Genomic DNA, 23,217 nt, shown 5'->3' on the forward strand with positions numbered 1-23,217 from the left:
GTTCCATGTAGGTCCTCCTGGACATGAGACACCGGATGACACAGTAGTCGCTGCCAGGGTGATCCAGCGTTGGGTCCGCACCAAGTTTCAGCCGTGGATGGCCGTTCGCCGCATCTTGCGCTCCCCTGACCTGGCAGCCAACTGTACAGACCGAGACGCGGGCGCTATAGAGGTTACTCTCGTGGACCACCACTTCATGTCGGCCATCGACCAACTGAGCGAGCATCCATTGGTGGAAGTCGAGATGAACGGCATCGGGATGGCTCCCGACGCGCCCCGACTCCACCTCGACGTCGATGGCACTTGTTGCCACGGCTTTCCCAGACGCCGAGGGGCAGCGACGATGTCGTCCAGTCACATTTTTCCAAGAAGGAGCCACAGTGACGGGCGCGTACGTGAGGAAACGTCTCCTGTACTGCAAGCGACGCCAACGGCTCCGCCAGAAGCGATCCGACAGTGACACATCTCGGTTGCGGCTTTCAGCAGTCGCGTCTACATTAACACGCACGTAATACTGCGTGCCTAACAAAGCAGAAAATTTATGTTACATCCTTGGTAGTTCTTGATTACGACAGCGAAACAAATTGGAATCGTGAAAGTTTTAAATAATGCTTTGATTCTTCGATTAATAAAGTGAAATCATAGATGGCTCAGTTGACGGGGAAAATTCATGGTTGGCGTCAGCGTCAACGCGAGTGATGCAAACAGCCTCATGTGATGTCACCATACGACGCCAGCATGTTTTTCCTGTAAAATCACATAAACAATACATCGGCACGATGGATGTGTGCTGTTTATTGTCCAAAAGCCACGATATGCTTATGAGAGACGCTGTTGTGGAGGTCTCTGGAAATTTCGACAGCATGGGTTTCTTTAACATGCACCAAAATCTCAGCACACGGGTCTACAACATTTTCGCCTTCATCGAAAATGTAGCTGCCACAGCCGGGATTCGATCTCGCCACCTGCCGCTCAGCAGCCTAGCGCCTTAGCCACTAGACCATCGCGGCGGGGCATTACATCCAACTCTTGGCAGAGATGGGCCATCACAAAGTCAGGGTAATAGCAGGTGAGATGCAGGAAGCTTGCAATGAATACATCTGGGCACTGGAACGCACGTTAAAAGCGGAGTGGTTGGCGCAAACTTGTTCAGTTGACAGTCGGCGCTAGTCCTATCTATTGTGTTTCTTCGTGGTCGTCCATTCTTTGAACTGCGTGTGCCCTGTTTCCCCAGCTAATATGTGCCAACTAGATCAAATTTAGGCCTTGCTTATATGTACGAGCCTTCCGGAGGATGAAGGGGGGAGTCATTATAGAATCGACTGACGAGAGAAAAGATTGCTTTTGCTTTTTGCTCGTCCTAGGCATATGCGTAAAGCACCACGTGAGTTCATTTTTTTGATAGACAAGGGGCACAGTTTAGAAAGAAAAATTACTAGCCTAAAAGTTTCTATAAGGACCATTCTTCGTTCACTAATCAATAGCAGTGATTCTTTCGTTCGAAGTTTGCTATTTCGAAATAGCGCAAACGGAAGTGGCTGCAGTTCATTGCCACGATATTTTAAGGAAGCGTGTACAAAAATCGGAATCTTCAGTACGAAAAATTTTCTTGACGTGAAGCGCATTCAATTCTAAATGCATATTCGGGTTGTCTCGAATATTTGGCCAAGGCCGAATACTCGAGACAGTCAGAATATGCATTTTTTACGGCGCAGCTGTTATGATCGTGCTGCTATGTGCAGGCCTTCGCATGCAATGTCTATGACTATTATCAAACTTTTTTGTTGCTTAGGTCGGCAAGGCCCATTTGTACAAGCGAAAGCTCTGGCTAACCTCCCTGTTCTTCCGCTTAAACTTTCCTCCTCCTTCTCGTTTCTTTAGTCTTATTTGAGAACGCTATTAGCGTTGGAGTGCTTCTTTCGCAGAAATTTTGATCTTGGTGCCATTGTAACTGTGAGTGTCGTGGTTGTCAGCGAAAGCTAACCATCTTCTGTGTGACCGAAAAAAAATAGAGAAAACAATAAATAAAACAAATATTAAAGATTTCAAGTTTTGCCGTCAACCTCAACTTTTCGCGCTTAGTGAAGCATATAAGGTTTTCACCTGAATATTACCAACTGTTTTTTAATGCTTTATTACAGTACGTCAGCATTGACAGATGGTATCACCGGAGAGCTACATATACGGATCCATGGTGCCCATTGCATGGTTGTATCTTAAATGTATGCTCCATGAACGTGTAATACGGCTAGAATTAGACAAAGCGGGGGCGATGGTGACTGGGTACTTCCCCCTTTCCCTTGTGGATACGAGTCAGACATAAGGAAGACCCAAAAAAAGAAATTAATAGGATACTATAGGTATATAAAGATTCCACCACCAGCACCAACACCAGAGTGGGTATGTGCCATGGTATCCAGGCTACAATCAAACTAACCTTATTCTCAATATACCTCATACTTCCCCTATTCTTGAGCGATGCCCACGGTGTATCAGTGCACCTGGGAATGTCCACGACCACCGGGCTACCATTTGGTTCCATCACCCATCATTCCTCGCGAGAGACTGCTCACCAGCTTGGAGCCCCAAGAGCTGCTTCGGCTGAACCAGCGGGTATACGTGGTGTGGCGTGAGCCAATGGGGCCCTGAACTAAGGGCTCCACCCAACGAGGACGACCTTTTAGAACTGCATGAATAAAAGCTTTTCTCTCTCCCAAGAAATTCACAATGAAATTTTCGCTCCCTCGCTCGCTTACTCACTCAATCAATAATTAACATAGTCAATTATTCATCAACTCTCCTGAGTAGGCATATGCCAGGTTAGAGGTATCATCATCCTTTTCAAGTTCATCCTCTGCCGACGCATGTCGTACTGGTTACGCGTAACGAGTGGTGCGGTACCAGACTGGAGGTGAGCAGGAAAGCACCCGGAATGGCGTCATTGTCCATGGTGGCGAGCACACTGACAGCACCACCGGACCCAACAGAGACCATGCCGACGGGTTACCTTCTATTACGCTTCGTATGTATCTGAACTCTTCTCTGCCCTTGATCTTAAACCTCTTGACTAGCGACCCTAGAGAAAATGAGGAAAACTAACTTTCTTTAAAAAGAAATTATTGATCACCTTGTCCATAATCCATAACAAAAAACCCAACAAGAATGGAAGCTTGAGAGAGTTGGTATGCGTCCATCTTGGTTGAGCAGCGTACACGAGACGACGAAGAAATAAAATAAGCGCCTGTCTGTGCTATTTTACTTCGTCATCGTCTCGTGTGAGCTGTTCGACCAAGGCAAAGCAAGAAGAATTTTCAGGTACATCAAGTAATTCAAGAGTTCCCACACTTGGGAACATAAGTTGTGAAAGTTGTAAGATGGGCGTCCACATAAGGGGACACTAGTTGCCAGCATTGTGGAAAAATAGGAAACAGTTTTTTTTTTCCGTGAAGACACAGCAAAGTCAAACACTTGATGCACTACACTCTTTTTTTTTATAATGCAGTTCCCGCTTCTGCACTGCAACGCAGTCTTTGAGTTCCACGACTGTCGTAAGTGGTCATAGCTCATTAAGTTCAATATGCTCGTCATTATTCGAAAATTCTACAGACCGGGAGTTGCCAGTAGCGGACGTGTCATTCTTTTTCTTGCTGTTGCGAACTGAATTTGCTTTCTGGATTGCCTAGCTTGAAATGAAGCAGGGAAAGGACTTGTTTTTTTTTCTTTTGGTATGTCTATGGCTTGACCTTCACGTTGGTACTCAGTCCATACATTGATTTCATATATGTGTGTCTCTTTTGCTCCAAAACAGGGTGAGAATGCTAGGAAGAACCTAGAGCTGCTGTATGATGGCGTGACTGGAGCTCTGGCCAGTATCAAGTTGCAGCGTTGGATCGATGACGTTACGTACACCCTTCTACGAAAAGGCAAGACCCAGCTGCTTGAATCGACTGTCACGCTCCTGGTTCTAAGCGGCGTGCTGTGGATGCTGCTTCGAATGTAAGCGCTTGTTCATTGGCTTTTGCGTTGTGTGTGCAAAACTAAACGCTTTGCGTGTACTTGAGCGCAGCTTTTAGGTGCCCATTCCTATGTTTAGTAAATTCGCCATTCGCATAACCTATTAAGCGAACGAGGACGAAAGAGAGAGAATGCGGGAATCTGTCATTAGTACGGGCCTCTGCCATCTAACCTCACTTTCTTCTTTCGTCACGCGTTCTGACACCTCAGTGGGAGATCACGCGCATGCAGGGCTGGCAGATACACTGCGGCTCGCATTGCTAGTCATAACGCAATGGTCTGCGTTTCGCTTGGTTCGCTTCACCAGCAATACACAGAGCCATGTGCACAGTCCTCAAGCGCTGGTAGTGTATGTGGCAACATGTAACGATGTGACATTAACACAAACGCTTATAGCCAATACTTAAACGCACTTGGTATTGGTACACATGAAACGCGCATCCGTTCCCTTAGAGCGCCGTTTTTAGGGGGACCGTTGCGGCATTGAGCAGCGTCAGCGTCATCTTAACTGGCAGAAAGAAATGGGACAGGTTCCGCGGCTGCCACCCGGAGCGCCGAAGTAGTGCTAGCCTTCATAGTCTCGCTAATGACGCCATCGCTAAGGTATGCGGCGATGGCGTCCACTGGGATCATATGTGGAAGTAGACCGCTACATGAACGGAGGCATATTTGCGGCGGTTGTCGTGAAAACAGCTGCTGTAAATTGTACGCGCCGCGCACGCTACTCACCGCATAGTATAGAACTTTACATGTATAGGTATCTTCATTTATTTTCTTCTACTTATTGCAATATCAAGACGTTTAAACAGGTGCGCTTTAAATTTGCACCAGGTAGTATTGTATTTTTGGGTGAATTTTCTTACATTGAAGCTGGCGCAGCTGAGTTCAATGGGTGCAGTGTCTATCACAGCCAAGTGAAGGGTGAGGAAGAGGGTAAAGAATAACACGTGCGATAGCCATATACAGTGAAGTATAGCAAGGTAGTTGGAAAGGAAAGTCAGGCTAAAGAGGACTTTCGTCTTGGGGAAGAGAATGAGCGAATGAGGTAAACGCATAGCGTACGCATCTGCAGCCCGTTATAGGAATTGGAAAGAGAGGAAGATGACAGTGAGAAGGAGTGATGCTGAAGGTATGATGGGAAAGAGCAGTGGCGTGGTAAAAATATAGCATTGCAGCAGGCGAGTAAGCAGGGTGGGTACTTGAAAAGATGGCGCACTACCCCCCCCCCCCCTCCCCGCCCTTGAAACCTTGATCGAGTGGAGCTTACAGCTAATAAGTAACAAAACTGGTGTTTTTGTCAAGTAGTCATAACCTTAAGCTAGTTGTTACCCCCGCCCCGGAAAAAGTCTTGACTAAGCTCCTGCATAACAAAGCCACGCAGGTTAGCGATGAGAGCTTGAGGATGAGGGCAGTGAAGCGACAAGTCGGAAAACAAACTCTAGGTGAGTTCCTGTGATTTGGAGGTGAAGATGATGGTAAAGAGGAGGTGTTGAGCGCTTAGCACAGCGTACCCATGCATGCTGTAGAGAGCACAGAGGTTCTACAGAGAAGTGAAGGTGTGGTGAGATGTGTGGGCGAGAAGGAAAGAGAGGTGACGAGAGAATGAAGCACTTTACGGTCATGTGTAGTATTCTATAAAAAGAACATTGTGAACGAAAGTGTGGTGAGGTAAAAAAGGGGAGGACGGTCATAGCATTGTACAGGGATCATTTCACGCCATCTGCCACAATTATTGTACTCAACAGGAATTGATTAATTAAAAAAACAAATAGAGAACTACACGTATACAGACAATAAATCTAGAGCATTTTCCCGCATTCTTGACAGGCATAATTTATTTGGGCAAATTAGTGCCAGTTGAACTTCCCGAAATATCAGGTATAAAATGTTATGAATCAACCGTTCCGCGTACTGTTTCAAATCTTTTTTGTGCGTTTTGCGAGCATCGTGTTTTTTAAATGAGACAGTTACTTATAGTAGCTGTAGTTTTTTGTTGTTTTCGTGCATAGTTAAATCTAGGTGAATTGTGGTGCTTTGTGAAGTTTTTCATCAAAAGGCAATGACTTTTTATAAAATTACTGTACAGTGAAATTTTTGTTCTGCTTGTGTATGGCGCATAGACTCGAATAAAAATATCTCAAATTGACAGAAACCAAATTTTGGTCTATATTCAGAAGTCTGCAGCCCACTAATGTAATCCGAGAAAAAGTAAGCAGTAAAACACATACCATTGAAAATTATGTCAAACTTTGTTCACAGGCAGTTTAATCAAAGTAGTTTGCTTTCTTCAAAAACGTTTCTTGTGAACTTTAGTACCTCTATTGCACTATTTTGCTATGCGGGGTAATATGAACCAACTGAATGTACTGCGTAAAAAGAACGAATCATTGAGTCGTAGCACTTGGTTTTCAGTTTGTTTTGTACTTATTTATTTGTTACCTAGTGCAACTACGTCATAATAAACAGTGGTAAAAATACAAAACTACCGTTTTGTTAGATGTCACACCTTTCGCAATATTTATTCGCATTACATGTTTTATGGCACTATCAGATTCAATTGATATTAAAAAAAAGTAGAGCATCAACGTTTGTGTGAACCTAATAGAGGAACCTGATTTTGGCCGTTTATAGCGAATCTAAACGAAGTTCACCTATGCATTCCGCAACATACGGCGCAATCTGATGGCGTGCCAAATGTTCATGGTTTGCATATGTCTTGCATGACCATACGGACCGCATATGCGAGTATAATTTAGAGACGATAGTTTTTCTTGGAATACTTTAAAGGAGAAAATTTGGTCTGTCTGTCTGTTTCTGTCAGTTGGTGTCTGTCACGGTGAAAAAATATATTTACATCGTAGTTTATATCAAGCTGTTCAGTCACCCTGTAAAAATTTGAACACTTCCTAAACGACCACCCATTTTGAAATGGTGACTGCGTTCACAGTCATGAAGATTGTCGATCAAAAAGCAAATACTGCGCATATCTGACGCCCACCATAAATACTTTTGTTTTAGGTGATGTGTCCCTACACTACAAAATACATAGATACGTATCTCTAAAGACCCTAGTCTTTCATAGGCTGCGCTGAAAATGCGACAATATGCATAGAAGAAGGCAAGCAGAAGAGACAACTTTTGCAGCAAACCACAATACGGGGCCAGTTTCTTTTTAGGGGCGAATCTCCTTAAGTCGTGGGTCGCGCGTCCGCAATGCATGTAGTACTAGTGGGTCTTAGTAGTAGGTAGCCACCTCCACGGCCGGACTAGAGAAGCGGCACGTGCGCACTCATTTGAATTGATCAGAAAACCCGCGCACGTTAATCCAAAATAAAAAGATAGCTGTTTTTCATGAAACAACCTACACAGACGAGTATTGGTGACTGAATCTCCAATGAAATTTACCTTGAATGTGATGCTTACTAAATAAAAAACTACATTTAGAAGCATGCACTTGGAGCACTATCTGACAGGAAAGGATGATTGCTTAATAATTGGACGGCTTAATGCTCTTCCATAGTTGAGTACTAGGTACTTGAAATCGTTAACCATTTTTTCTAAACACACTTCAAGTGGTAAATAGAGTGCTTGTTTAGCGCTATATTTAGTATTTTAGCAGGACGGCTTAGTGCTCCCCCATAGTTGAGTACGAAGTACTCAAAATTGTTAAACATTGTTTTCTAAACACAGTTTTCCCCTTGGATTTCCTTCCTGAATTCTATGCTGGGACGGCTTTGAGCTCTCCCATGGTAGTGTACCCGGTACTCTAAATCGTTACCCACTTTTTTCTAAAGACTGCACACATAATTGTGAAACATTTTTTCTAAACACAACTTTAGCAAGGATTTGGTCGCAGGGCCTCGAACTAGCAGCCACAATAGGTAGGAACTAGACATGAAGCTCAGGCAATAAAAAAGTGAGCGCGTGCTGCTCCCATAGTCCGGCCGTTCCACCTCTCACTTAGTTCTTGGAATGTCCGCTAGATGGCGGTACTTCTACATGATGAATATATGATGAAAAGATGCGAGATGGCAGTTCTTGGAGTGCTCACTAGAGGGACGGACGGATGGATGGACAGACAGACAGATAAACGTATGGATGAACGGATGGATGGACAGACAGGTAAACGTATGGACGGACGGATGAATGGATGGATGCACAGATAGACGCACAGACGGACGCATGGACGGATGCACGAACGGACGCACGGACGGGTGCACAGACGTACGCACAGACGGACGCACAGACAGACGCACAGACGCACAGATGGACACATGGACGCACGGGCAGCGCACGAACAGACGCAAAGACGCACGGACGGCTCACGAACGAACGCATGGACGAACGCACGAATGGATGCTTCGCCCTACTCATCATGCACTCTGTGGATATGCTGTGATTTTTGACAGCCTAATTTGTGTGGTCTCAGGTGCCAGAGTTTGATTCAAGTGGGATTCATGCACCAACTTGCACTGTTTTACACTTGCCATGAAGTCCCAACAGCAGCCGATGCCTTTGATGTAGTTGTCCATTGCTATCACTTCTGGTGTGTGTAAGATATTCATTACCGTGCTTCATTAGGTGTGCAGCAATTTTCATCGCTTTGAGATACTGCAAAGATAGTAGCATGCTGCCATTTTTATCTCTTCTTGACTGCTTGTAGGTTTAAGGTAGGCCCTCAACGATAGGCTTATTTCGAAAGTTGCAAGATCACGCATCTACCATATCGCAGCCAGCAGGGTCACGTCCGTGTTGATTGGCGGAGGCGCTGCCTGACTGCATTCACCGACACTGAAGAAGACGCCTGCCAAACGCTACGCAGACGCAACCGCACTCTAATCCGTAGCAAGACGCGCTTTGCAGTTTTACGTGACGGACGCAGCAGGGAACGCTCATCCAGTGTTTCAGGTGGGTGGGAAATGGGATCACATTGCCTGTTTCGAATAGTTATTTTTCCTACCCATTCAAAGCGCTGTACTCTGAATCAAGTACGGGGTAAACTGCTGGCTATAACCTGAAAATCGGGTGAGGTATACTGTTGGAGGTATTTCTAGTACTTTAGAGAAAATTTGATCATGAGTGGGCAGAAAGGCTAAAAGAAAGTACTCTCATGTGGGCAGAGAGTGTCATGACCCATTGAATTTCTGATGCTTACGCCATACTTTTTTTTAATGCATGACTGTCCCAAGAGAAATAACAGGAAGACCCCCGTCAATCCTAGATCATCATCTATAAATTATAGGTACTTCGATCACCATAGTGTAGTGGCAGTCCGAGATCTTCACAGAAAGGCCGTTAAAGGTCCACGCACGTCAACGGATCGCATTTACTAAGCTTGCAAATGAACCCTGAAAGGCAAGACGCTCAGCTGTAAGTTTTCAATGAGATGCTTCATTCGACCACGCATGTTCATTGCTGTAGCTTGGTAAGCCTCACATCGCAACGAAGTTAGCACACCGAAGTACTTCTTCTAGGGCGCTTTGTTGTATAGCTACTGCGGAACAGCCTTGCGTAGCATCCTATACAAGTCTCCTGTCGGTTGCGTTGTGAGCTATCATTTGCGGAAGCTGCTCTGCTATATAATTTCATATTCGAATTCCCTTTGCCAAATGCTTGATTTTATACTCTAAAGCCTAGTGTTGCCATTCTAGCCATGCATAGCCAATGTATACGTTCTTATGCTATAACTAACATAGACCTAAAGAGAAACTGCCAAGATAATCGTTCTACCTTGATTGCTCTAAAGCAAGTTGGTTAGGGGCCACATTTGTTTATTAAACACCGTGAGTCACGGCAAGTTACTCGCCAAGTAACAGAGAAGCATCGAGCGGAAAAAACACCATCTTGCTCAATGGCACATCCTTGCCTTTCAGAATAGCACTGATTTTCACTTTATATACGTTACTTTAAACTTCCTGCCCATTACATAAAAATAATGCTTGCTTTAACGTGGAATTTACAGTGCAGTGCCATTTTACCCGTCACCCTCCGATGATATTTCGTCCATTTTCTTTCGATTTCGTTTAGGTCTCAATAGACGTGTGAGATTCAATGATGAGCTGGACGCTGCCCGACTGATCCAGCGCTGGGTACGCACCAACTTCCAGCCCTGGGTGGCCGCTCGCAAGGGAGGCATCTCAGGCCCACCAAATCCGGTGGATCACTGGACGGACCGAGACACAGGGGCCGTGGCGGTCACTCTGGTCGACCACGACTCCATGTCGGCCATCGAACAATCGGGCGAATCTTCCTTGGCGGACGTCCAGTTAGACGGGCTCGGCCCCACTACCGACGTGCGGTTAGTAGATAACAATGTCGGTCGTTCGAGCTCCGGCCGCTCGCCCAGGTCTCGACAAGCAGCTACGATTTCCTCCAGCTGCCTTCTTACATCGAGGAACCAAGCCGACGGTCTCTCCGCGGAGGATGCACCCTTGGTAGTCGAAATTTTTTCGACGGCTACACCAGAACATGGCCAGCAGTAACCCTTCCGATTGTGGTCTTCGGGCCTCGCGTCAAGATTAGAGCGGACAATTCAGCGCGGCAAAGAAACCGAAAAAAAAACCCACTTAATCGCGTCTTTCAGAGCGTATAGTATATATTACGAGACCAAAACAAATTGGAAAGGGGAAAATTTTTTACAATAGTGTTATTTCATTTGTCGAATATTTAACCAATATTATAGTTCAACAAGGACGTGAGTATTTGCGTGTAAAGTTTCAGATAAAAACAATGAATATTGTTGCAATTTAGCGATCGCGGTGATTCTTTCATTCCAAGTTCGCGCTTTGTGGAGAAATAACGAACACAGGAAATGATTGCAATTAACCTAATTTAGCCCGATTGTATTATGAATTATGATGATATAGTGTAGCATTGGCCAGAAGTAAAAGTTTTCCATCAGCAGTTCTCCAACTTATGTAATATAACATGGCAAAATAGTGAAGGACGAAAGGACAGGAAAGAAAGCAATGACAGGCATGTTATCTAGTAGAGAAGGACTGGCACGCTATCCTACGCTAGGGATATGGGTGGGGAGATTAATGGATAGAGAAAGAGAGGGACAGAAAGGAGAGAGCACGCACACAAAGCAACACTTCGCAGTCATCATAACGCATGAAGGTAATAACTACCGGTACATGTCTGTAGCCTTCAAAACGTTGAGCAACAACTTCGTCACCTTCACCCGCGATCACCGTTCAGGTCGACATTCCAGTATTGTTATTCCGTCATCGGCCCCTGATATTAGTGTGCAAAAAGGGCTGAATGGCTTGATGCCTTCTACCCACTACAGAGTGCTCATTCCTAATTCTTCATCGTCATCAGCCACATGCAGCCTCAAAAAAGTGCACGTGATACATCAAAGAGGAGTAGCGAGTACAATGGCGTAGTAGGTGCAGTCTTACTACAGAAATATTATGATGTAAGGAATAGTCGACACCTCATGGAAGGCCAAAATTTCAAACGCGGTTGGCCCATGCTGCAACGCAAAGCCGCGCTCAGAACTCGGAAAGCCATATTTATCGTTGATTTGTTTTATGCATCCTTAGAATACAAGCGGAGACATAGACTGTGTAACAAGAGAGCTACATGAAAATGCCGGTTGCCCATTTGAGGGGTTTATCTTTAAGATCACACTTTCTGAATATTATGACGCGGATAGATGAAGCTTAGAAGCAATGGAATGCGGGCATTGTGTGCCCAGTGTGCCCAATCATACCCATATGCGGGTCAGCGCCACCGTAAAAAGGTCATCCTCACCGTCGTCTTCATCTGCTGCTTCTTCGTTACCCAATATACGTCGTTTTAGTTGCGCGTGAAGAACGATGCGGCAGGAAAAAGAGAGCACGCCTTGACCAGCGGATCCCCACGACCGTTCCTGCAGTAGCTGGTGCCGCGCTCAACCTACTGGGGTGTTCTTGGCTGAGGATTGAGTGGTTTTAACTTTCTGTCTTAGAGTCCGACTCTATAGTTTATCAGTTTCTGAGTCTAACCATATCTCTAGTGCTCATGTCGACTACTTCTCCTGGCCAGGCGCGATCCGCCTGGTCAGCGTCCCTGCCGTCTAATGAATTACCGCTAGACTCCTTTTTCCGCAGTGGTATCGACAGCATTCCCGTAGCACTGTTACCTACAAATGGAGGCTTCATCAGACTTTCAAACCCTCAGGTGGTTCAAAAAGAACTCAAGACAACTTCAAATCATTTCCAGGACATCACAGATGTGCGCCCATTTGGGCGAGGAGGTATCGTGTGTAGGTCGCCGGATCAGACCTGCGTGCAGGATCTTCTCAAATGCACCTCCTTTGCTGCTACCCCGGTGAGTGCTCTTATTCCGCCTCACCTTGCATGTACCAAAGGCCTTGTACGGGGAGTCGACTCCAAGCTGAGTCCAGCTGAGACCCTAGACAGGCTCTCTGGAGCAGGCGTAATTTCAATTTACCGGTGTAATCGCCTAGTCGACAACCAGAGGGTACCAACCGAATTTGTTATCGCGACATTTGTTGGCACAAAATGCCCGTCAGAAATAAAATTATGGCCACTGATCTTCCGAGTAGAACCCCTCGCTTCTCGTCCGATTCAGTGCAAGAACTGCTGGAGATTCGGCCACAGTGCGGGAGGATGTAAATCTAACGTTCGTTGTCGCACCTGTGGAGAGAGTCACCCTTCAAGCAATTGTACTGCAACAGTGGAAAAGTGTTGTCTCTGTGGAGGCAGTCACTGCGCCGGCAACTCTGACTGTTTCGCTCGTTCCCGGGAGGTTCAAATCCTAGAAGTTATTGACCGCCACCGCTGTTCTCGAAGGGAAGCCATTGACATAGAGACAGGGCTTTTGGATACTCTGGTATTACAGCGCGCTGCACTTCCAGTATGGACTCAACCCTATCGCAGGCTATTGAAACTGCTGTGGAAAAGGCAGTGAGTAAGGCAATGGATAAACTAATATCTAACCTTTCCGACTGTTTAGTGCAAATTCTTTCAAACCAGATTGGACAAACAGTACAGACTAGTACAGAACCTGCAGTATTACACATTACTAGCGACGCCACACAGCTACGCAATGTAGTGATGGACGAACTTTCTGCATATGCAGGCAAGGCTAAGCAGCCAGGAACACAGGTGCACTTGGACCGACATTCGCCTCGGCCGAGTACAAGTACTGATACAGATATGGAACTCGATATAAGAACTAATAAACGTACCAGATCCCCTATCTTCACCGATCTCAAGTCCAAATCTAAACGGAATGAATCAGCTATTTCGCGTGAAGATGCTAACAAGGGCGCGACATGCGCCTCTGCGGTGCGCTCAACACCATAGGTCAGTTGAGGGTACTGCAGTGTAACTGCCGTTCTATATTCTCAGCCTCAACCGACTTACATTACTTTTGCAATAATTTTAATCTTGATAATATAATTCTCCAAGAAACTTGGCTTACACCAGGTAAAAATTTCCATCTTGCAGGTTTTCGTTCTTTTCGATTAGATCGCCCATCACGTGGTGGTGGTTTAATGATCCTTGTATCAAGTAAATTATGCCAAAGGGCGAAAATTTCTTTCAGAATGTTAGACTTGGATTGCGAATTATTAGCATTAGACTTGTGTCTCCCCGGATACCACCCATCCTCAATCGTAAATTGTTACTTCCCCTCCGGTGTGCAAAGCACGCGTTATCTTGACAGCGTTTTGGTAGCATGTAGAAAGGAAATTGTACTCACAGGAGACTTTAATTCACACCATTTGTCTTGGGGTATAAGGACCGATTCTTGTGGTAGGCGACTGTGGGAATGGACTATTGATCACAACCTCTCCTGTCTGAATAAAGGTCATGTAACATTTGTCTGAGGTCAAACTAGCTCAGTATTGGATTTAACGTTTTGCTCCAATGCAATCAAGATTTTGTCATGGGCTGTTCTGGATTCGGCAACTAACTGTGACCATCTTCCTGTAGTTTTTGACATTACATGTCCAACAATAACTTTACATCAGCCAAAACGCACATACATCAACCATAGCTAATTTCAAGCCTGCCTCCGTTCTGCCATTTCCAAGCTTGGAAATGCCAGTATTAAGGAGATTGCATCTACGATAGGTTCAATGCTGGAGAGATCTAGAAAAAATTCTGAATTTTCTATTCCATCCAATAAACGATCCTCCTCTCGTTGGTGGAACGATGAGTGTACGCGCGATTATAGAAAAAGAAAAGCCGCTTGGAAAAAACTTCTTCTTAATCAGAGCCCAACAAACTGGAAAGACTATCAATTCCTTGCTGGCGTATTTAAGCGTACAGTGAACCGCGCGAAAGAAGAATACGAGAGTAGACATTTTGATTATCTTTCTAAATCAAAAAATAAGCGTGCTTTGTTCGCTTATCTTCGGACAAGAAAAGTACTACCAGCACCTTTAACGTTCCAGTCATGTGTCTTGACGCCGGTAGAAATGAACACCTCTCTAGAAGACATAGCGCAAGGTTTAGAACGCCGCTTCACTGCGAATTTTTCGGCTATTCAGTCCGTTCTGGTAAACTTGCATGAATTTCCAGAAGTTTTTTTAGCTGAATTGAATCAGACAGTATTATGCTTACCGAGGACGGCTCCCGGACCGGATGGGATTACGAACTCTATGTTGAAATGTTTACTCCAGGAATCGCCTAATCTTTTGCTAGAACTAGTGAATTACTCTTTGGGGAATGCATGGATACCTCCAGAATGGAAACTTGCCAAAATTGTATTGTTGCTAAAAAATGAAAATGATGCATACACGTTGGATAACATAAGGCCGATCGCACTGACATCAAACTTAGTGAAATTGGTTGAGAGAATCATCAATATACGAAATAATGAACTTATTACCATGAGGTCTATTCTAAGTCCCTGTCAAATTGGGTTCAGGGCTGGTTGTTCAATTTGGGATGCCCACGTTGACTTAGAAAGTAGGCTTCAATTAGCTCGGCTACATAAAAAATATGCTGCTTTAGTTACCTTAGACATTGCTAAAGCATATGATACCGTGGAGCACTGTATTTTGATAGATCGATTAGAATACCTTGATTTTCCATCATACATAGTAGCGTGGGTTCACAATTTTCTTGCAGACAGGAAATTTTATTGTTTTAAAGATTGGTTTTCATCATCTACTCATACCCAAACGAGGGGAGTACCGCAAGGCTCGGTGCTTTCCCCGGTGCTATTTAATTTACTAATGAGCACCATCCCACGTAAACAGGATATAACAACTTATGTTTATGCAGACGATATCGCATTTTTTTGCAATGGCAGATAACATTCAGACCTTATATGAACGGCTGCAGACTTACCTTAATATATTGGAGAGCTGGCTCGATGGCAACAGCTTTTTACTTAATCCGAGTAAATGAGCCCTCCTTGTTTTCCCGCTGCAATACCCTGTGAACATCTCTCTGTCTTACCATCATGAGGATATACCACAGGTAGAATCTGTTAAATACCTTGGAGTAATTTATCACACATCGATTAACTGGCGACCTCATATCAAATCTATCGCCGGAAAAGGTGTGCGGACCATTGGCATATTACGTAGGCTAAGCAACTACCGCATAGGTATGAGAAGAGACACATTATTAATGATATATCGCATGTATGTTCGTCCCATTTTGGAATTTGGTTGTGTGCTTTTCTCTGGAGTTCCAGCTTACAAGTTGCGGCCTCTAATTCTTCTGGAAAGAGAAGCTTTGCGCTTATGCCTTGGCCTTCCCAAAACAGTCGCCAACAATGTGTTATATCTCGAATCGAGGGTCCCTCCGCTTTCTTGTCGAATTCGCCTTCTGACTGTTCAGACATTCTTAAGAATTTATGAATCACCATTACGACATTCAGAAACAGCCTTTATTTCCACCCCGGAATCATTTTTTGCTGCAGATGGCCGCGATTTCACACGCCACAAATTATATTTGTGCAAAATTTACTGGAGCCTCTAAACGTACGTATATGCGACATCATGCCGAGTCGTTATAATTCAGCCCCGGTGGAAATTCAATTCGACGACATTTTTCCTAATAATGCCAAATTACTTCCCCATAATATTTTGGATGGTTTATCCAAGATCACCTGCGCCGTATTACAACGAACGTTATCATTGCTACAGATGCATCGCAATACGACGAAAAGTCAGGGGTTGGTATTTTCAGCCCGATTTTAAATTGGATTTATTCCCTTCAACTACCCGATTTCTTACCCGTTTTTGTGGCTGAGTTTCTGGCAGTAGTGCTCGCCTTACGCAAGTTAGATACAGCAATTACATCAGCTGTCATAATAACAGATTCCCTATCTCTTTGCGCGGCACTTTCTGTTGGTGCTGATAATCACGTAACCAAGGCGTTCCGTGCACTAGTACCTGCGCATTTAAGAAAAGTGCGATTAGTTTGGGTGCGTGGACATAAAGGTTTGTTTCTTAATGAAATAGCAGATTCCTTAGCTAAGTCGTCAATCAGCGAACCAATTCTACCGCTCTGTCCATCATCCGCTTATGTGACTGCTGCTCGATTCCACAGACGTACGCTTATGCAAGTCTTTAAAAGTTCAGCACTAACAAACTCTACAGAATATCGCCATTTATTATATCCCTGGTGAAGAGACTTTTGCCGCACTCGAAAACAAGAAGTAGCTATCACAAGGCTGCGTTGCCGGGTACCAAATCTAAATTTCTATAAACACAGGTCTGCTCGGCACCTTCGCCACTGTGCGCATTCTGTGATGAACTGGAAACAATAGACCATTTCTTTTTGACCTGCAGGCGGTTTAACACATTACGAAAAACCCTATTAGAAATACCTTTGCGTGGCATTGGTATGGTCTTATCTCTGCCTGTCATTTTGTCTTTTGGTGCTTCCATTTCTGGTTTCTGTTATGGCACAGTATGCGCGGCCGTCCGGGACTATATTGATGAAACTAATAGGTTGACTAATTAACCAGTTTCATTATCTTAACATGTTCACATAATTATATACGTATAAAATCAGATTATTGCTCTATTCTAAGAATAAATTTGTTTATTTAAATATTTGTATGCATTACATTAAGCACCACACTTGCCTATAGGCTATCGGTAATCTTTCTGTTATACCTCCATCGTTCTAAATCTGAACAGTAAATTTTAAAGCCACTCTATTCTTGGCCAATTCCCCACAGTGGGTATGCGCCACTAACAATAGGAGAACAACAACAACAACAACAAAAAGAGAAGCGGAGTCCTGCCACGAACATGGATTCAGGTCGACTGCGAAGCCTCCGAGTGGCGGCGTTTTTGATCGCGGCGTGCGCACTGGCGACACCATTGGACCCGACAGGTGCCGTGCCGTCGGGTTACCATGTTATCCGTCTCGTACGTATCTAAACCCTTCTCAGTTCTTGTTTTGCAACATGGTGGCAATATAATGACGTAGTCCTAAGCCGAGCCCACACAGAAACAGTGAAAGCTGTTGTAGATCTGTGAATGGGCCACGCTTTAGAGCCAGAGCCCGTCTCAATCCAGCTGACTGCGTCAAAGGTCCCCTCGAGCCCTACAATAAAAGGCTAAGTTGCGGCTCACCCCATCTCGGTGTACCAAAGGAAAACTTGTGGTCTAGTTCTGTTTGGGTCGGACACTATAAATATGATGCATGCAGAGTCAATATATTGTTTTTCAATACAGTATCATTTAATTTAGCATGCAAATGTGCAACATACGCTGACGCTGCGTGGCAGTAGCTATATATGCAGATTGTCAAGTTGTGCAAAAATAACAGGCAGTGACTCGGCGGTATCATATACCCAGTGGAAATGAAGTTTTGATCACTTCTCGCACTTGTAGCTGAATTTTGTAATATGTTTTTCAAGCATGGCAAGCTTGTGATGCTTTATTTTTTTTTTCACGCATGTTTAGTACCTCACTTGAAGAACAGAAAGATTATTTCGTAGATAAAACGAACACAAAGCTCATCTTGTGTGCTTATCGAAACGCGCTCCAATACGCGCCGAACAGTTCTGGCAGGACGGCTATACTTTTGGCTTGAATAAGGTTTCAGTAGTGTCCTGGCCCACCGAAAAAATGAAAGTAGGTTGAGCACAGCTTGGGTCTTTGGAGGCACAGACTTACCTGAGCCCGGCATGTGAACGGGTCAGGCTCAGGCTTCTATGCTATCTGGAGGCTTTCACAAATCTACAATGTGGTGAGCACTTGAGCAATACCTTCTGAGTCAAGGCTGTACCTTCTAGGATAGATTTGAAAACGTAAGTTAAATCTTGTACCTAGACTATCACTACGAGCACTTGAACGTGCAAAAGTAAGATTGATGCTGCAGTGTTGTGGATATTCTACGAAAAGATTTGTGACCTTAGATCACTTCTCAGATACACGTCTCGCACTTGTTTGCATCATAACCTTCAAGCTTTCAAGACTTTATATCTAGGTACGTCAAAAAGGCTCTATGTTCTTCGTTGTGGTCAATGAATGCGCGTAGTAACCTGCTTGTGTTTCCATTAGCAGTATATGGAGCAATGTAATAAAGACCTGGCTCCGAAGTCACTTCTTATGAATACCGACACCTTTAATTCAAGTTCACCAATAGCGCCTCGCCAAAATGTCAATGCAGAGTTTATTCTGACACCGAATTTTCGCTGAGCTTCTTAGGAAGTGTGTTCGCAAAATAATTGTTTGCCAATGTTTTCTTCCAAGATATCAAAAGTGAAATCGAAATGACAATATGAACGGGTTGTCCTGAATAGACTGGCTTTCGTGAGATCTCCTTTATTGTTGGCCCACTCCTAACTGTGGCATTGCATCATGGCAGAAACCAGCGCAAAAACCGGAGACATGCGAAAGGTTTGGTGGAGTATGCAACCTTAAATTGTAGCCTATCAACAGCCATTCCACAGGGATCATTTTTTTCCAAGCATAGTGGAGACTCGTATTGGGGCCTCATCAAGTGTGATGCCCACGAGACGGCTTTATGCTCTCTCATAGCGAAGAACCAAGTACTTAAAATTGTTAACCGCTTTTTCTAAACATCATTCAAGTTATTGTAGAGCCGTTTAGGGAGTGTGTTAGCAATATTATTCTTTCACGGTATTTTTTAGAAGGCACCACGAGTGTGAATCCATCTTTGCGTTCAAGGCTCCCTGGGTGCCGCCATAGTCCTCTTTGGGCTGTTGTTAGTGCGCATGACCCCCCCAAAAATGCACTGCTGATGCTGTGACGTCAGCTTTTGTACTCTCGTGCAACAGCCCAGAAAAGAAGAAATCCTTCCCCCTTTAAAAAAAAGGGCTATTCACCTTTTCATAAACGCCTCCCTGGGCGCCGCCATAGCCCTCCTTGGGCTGTGGGAATTGGCGCGTCCCCTCGTAAATGCACTGGCAACGCTGCGCCCTTAGCCTTTGTACTCCCTCGCACAGCCCATTATGACGCTGTTTTTTTCCTTCCTGTGAAAAGGTGTATAGGGACGGGTTTTTCATAATAGGCTGGATTTCGTGAGATGTATTTTATTGTTGGCGCAGTACCAAGTGCAGAGTATGCAACATGGTTAAATTCAGCGTGAAATCTGGAGGCACGGGAAGAGCTATAACTACACAGAGCTTTGCGAACCTTTCCTTGAGTGCGTTTTTTGCACTGATATCTATGATGCCAATTGGGCGCACGTGGGCTGCTTAGCACTCTCTCGTAGTATTTAAGTACACAGTGCTCTAAATAGTCAACAATTCTTCCGAACTCGCTCAGCAGACCGCTGTGCTGCTGGAGCTGAGATTGCATTCTTCTGTGGACCTGGGCTGCCTCACTTTGTGGGCGTGCGTGCGTGCGCGCGCGCGTGTGTGTGTGTGTGCGTGTGTGCGTGTGTGCATGAGTGCGTGCGTGCGCGTGTGCGTGTGCGTCTGCGTTCGCGTGTGCGTGTGTGTCTGCGTGTGTGTGTGTGTGTGCGTGTGCATGAGTGTGTGCGTGTTTGAGTGTGTGCGTGTTTGCGTGTGTGCATGAGTGCGTGCGTGCGTGTGTGCGTGTGTGAATGAGTGCGTGCGTGCGCGTGTGCGTGTGCGTCTGCGTTTGCGTGTGCGTGTGTGTCTGCGTGTGTGCGTGTGTGTGTGTGCGTGTGCATGAGTGTGTGCGTGTTTGCGCGTGTGCATGAGTGCGTGCGTGCGTGTGTGCGTGTGCGTTTGCGTGTGTGTTTGTGTGTGTGCGTGTGCGTTTGCGTGTGTGTGTGTGTGTGTGTGTGTGTGTGTGTGTGTGTGTGTGTGTGTGTGTGTGTGTGTGTGTGTGTGTGTGTGTGTGTGTGTGTGTGTGTGGGTGGGTGTGTGTTCGTGTGTGTGTGTGTGTGTGTGTGCGTGTGGCACGAAAACAAGCGACACTCTTGGTTATATTGCAAGCCCCTGCAATCAATAGTTTAACTTTATGGCTACCGAACATTAAGAAAATTCATTTTATTAAGGAAACCTGGTAACAAATTGGTGGTTTTGGTTAATTTAAGACATCAAATACATTCCCAGGATTTAAAAATATGCGTGGCGGCATTTCTCGGTAGCAACAATGACGTTTTCTTTATAAATGAAAGGCAAAATGGCAAAAAGGTTATATCTGATAAAGAAGGTACTTATAAAAAGCAGTTCCCATGTATACAAGCACACGGCCCCCGAGAATTCACTAAAGCGGTTTGGTAAAATTCAAGTATTGATATACAAAGTATGTGGCTTCCCAGGACAATTTAGTGCCGCCCATTGGAAGCACACGAGGCCTAATAGCTATATTACTTTATGAAAGAATCTATCTGGGAAGTCACGCAGATTAAATCATTACACTAATTTTACCAGAACGTTCAGATAGGTCTCTGCTGCCCATAAGCAAGAGTCAATTTTCGTAAGCAACTTTCTTTTTCAGGTATGATCTCTTTCCCGCCACTTTTTCATTCATCTACGGCCACTAACCACTCTCGCAGGCGAGAGGTAGTGCTACGAGCACATGTCTCCAAACCCTGTTTCCAAAAGACTTGTCTCCAAAACGCCATGAGACATGTGGCGGGAGTGCGATGAAACACAAAGTTCAGCCTTTGAATACACCAGGACTTACGAACAACAGATTTAGGCCATCTTCAGATTTTATTGCAGCAGCAAATGTAGCGACACTCTCAATAGAATTTTACCGTCGCTGTCATGTTCCGTATAAAGTCCAAATATGTGCCATAACCTTGCGCAACGTATGTTCAGCCTCTAGAACGGCCGCAATTTTTTACACAGACGCTTTGCTATGTTACGCGATATTGGATTGAAGAGTTAGCTGCCAGCCTTAGTTCATACGAAACTAAAATTTGTGGATATTGCATTCGTTTCTCCGCCCTAACCGTGAAACTGTAATTGTAACTACTGAAACTCAGCTTCCCAGTGGAATCCTTCAAACCAAGGACTTAAGAGAAAACGTGCACATTATTCTACCACTTTTTTTTTCATATATATAAACAGGGCGAGAACGCTATGCGGAACCTCATGCTGTTGTATGACGGCGTGATTCAAGCTCTGGCCAGCATCGAATTACAGCCGTGGATCGATGCATGCACTTGCGCCGTTATACATGGAGACTTGTCCATCCTGCTTCATTTACCGGCCGTCTCCGTGGTTCTATGCGTGGTGCTGAAGATACTGTCGGAAATGTATGTCATTGTTCAATGAGTTTTCCCTAAGCTCGACACATCAAAACGTGAAGTAGTCACATCCAGCCGTAAACACTACAATTCTGATAATACATACCGCATTCAAGACAACTTACTATCACAAGTGTCACATTACAAGCATCTTGGTGTTCACCTTTCTTCAGATCTGTCATAGTCATTTCATATCTCATTGGTGTGCTGTAATTTTTTAAAGTCATTAAATTACGTACGGCGCAACCTCATAAATTCCGCTGCTAGTATTCGCAAACTTGCATATATGGTCGTACATTAGCCTTCAACTCATCAGCACTCCCACGAGCCATTACGCCATTACATTACGGAATAACCTGCAAGACAACATAGCTTCATTGTCCAAGCCTGAAACATTGCACCATCAGCTAATTGCTCATTTTTACAGAAGTAGTTCATTGTCCCTTAATAAGGAGCAGTTTTTTGTATACACGTGTAGGTATACGTAAGCATGTATGTATGTGTTTTGTACCACTGTTTTGTATACATGTATTTATCCACTATGTATTATGCTTATGTACATCTCATTGTGAAGTGTTTACTTTTTGTGTTGTTTCCTAGTGGTGTTAGATTCCTTTACAATTTTTCTTTCCTCATTGATGTTATTTTACAGCCTCTCTTACACATTGCTCAAAAGGCCTGTATGAAATTTCAAAAAAAAAAAGAGAAATAGTCAGGGCGCCTATTGAAAATTGCCGTTGCCAAACTGGTTGAAAAGAGGCATACATGGCGCTAAGTAGCCATTGACGCCAACCTTGTACAGTACTACTACAGCGGATTCCGTCGTTGCGGTGGCTGTTCCTAGCAAGAGCTCTAATCCCCTATAGTAAAACTTAATCCGTTACCAGGTGTGACCAGCTTTCGCATTCAAGCGTTACAGTGAGGGCAACATGCCGCCGATTCTCAGAGGCTTTCGTTTCAAATGTTTCAGTGTGGCAGGTGCACCACCTAGCGGCCAGCAAGATGAGGTAAACCCTTATAGGCGATACCTGACTGCGTTCACTGACACGGAAGAGGATGCCCGCGTGAAGCTGCATCGACGCAGTAGCTATTCTAACAGCGGAAAGCAGCGTGATGCCGAGTTATACGACCGAAAGAGGAAGGAGCACTTTACTGCCTTGCGACGGGAATCTCAGAGTAAGAGTGCTTATTGTCATCAATATTCTGCTTCACATCTCGAGGAGCTGCACTCCTGTAGGTGTCAGCTAAAACGAGAAACTTAAGCGAGGTTTAGTCGTCTGGCTATTTACTGTAATTGATGCACCACTTGAGAAGTTTTCAACAAAAGACCACTATATTTGTCTCATGCGAAGTTGTGATCTCATGACACATCGAACCTCCAATACTCCTGCCATATTTTTTTTCAACCAGAGGAGAAGCGAAACAGTGAGATATTTCTACGAAATTATGCATATCGTAAATAGAGGTGACTTCTGCATCCATAAGTTTGCATTTCAGGTACGTATGAATGTAGGAACCACCATAGTAACAAAATGAGTTACAATGTAGCTAGAAAGAGTGTATGCTTGGGCACGTT

General features: G+C 44.6%; 1 protein-coding gene across 1 annotated transcript; it reads left to right on the forward strand.

Annotated features, from left to right (window-relative positions):
* Nucleotides 1–2,865: 2,865 nt before the first annotated feature.
* On the forward strand, nt 2,866–10,496 carry LOC142772242 (uncharacterized). The gene is made up of 5 exons (XM_075874436.1): nt 2,866–3,022; nt 3,809–3,996; nt 8,444–8,462; nt 8,703–8,922; nt 10,042–10,496. The coding sequence occupies exons 1-5, from the start codon at nt 2,933–2,935 to the stop codon at nt 10,494–10,496; spliced, it is 972 nt and encodes a 323-aa protein (XP_075730551.1). The 5' UTR covers nt 2,866–2,932.
* Nucleotides 10,497–23,217: the final 12,721 nt, after the last annotated feature.

Source organism: Rhipicephalus microplus, chromosome 9 (genome assembly GCF_043290135.1).
Source record: "Rhipicephalus microplus isolate Deutch F79 chromosome 9, USDA_Rmic, whole genome shotgun sequence".
In the NCBI taxonomy this organism is placed as follows: Eukaryota; Metazoa; Arthropoda; class Arachnida; order Ixodida; family Ixodidae; genus Rhipicephalus; species Rhipicephalus microplus.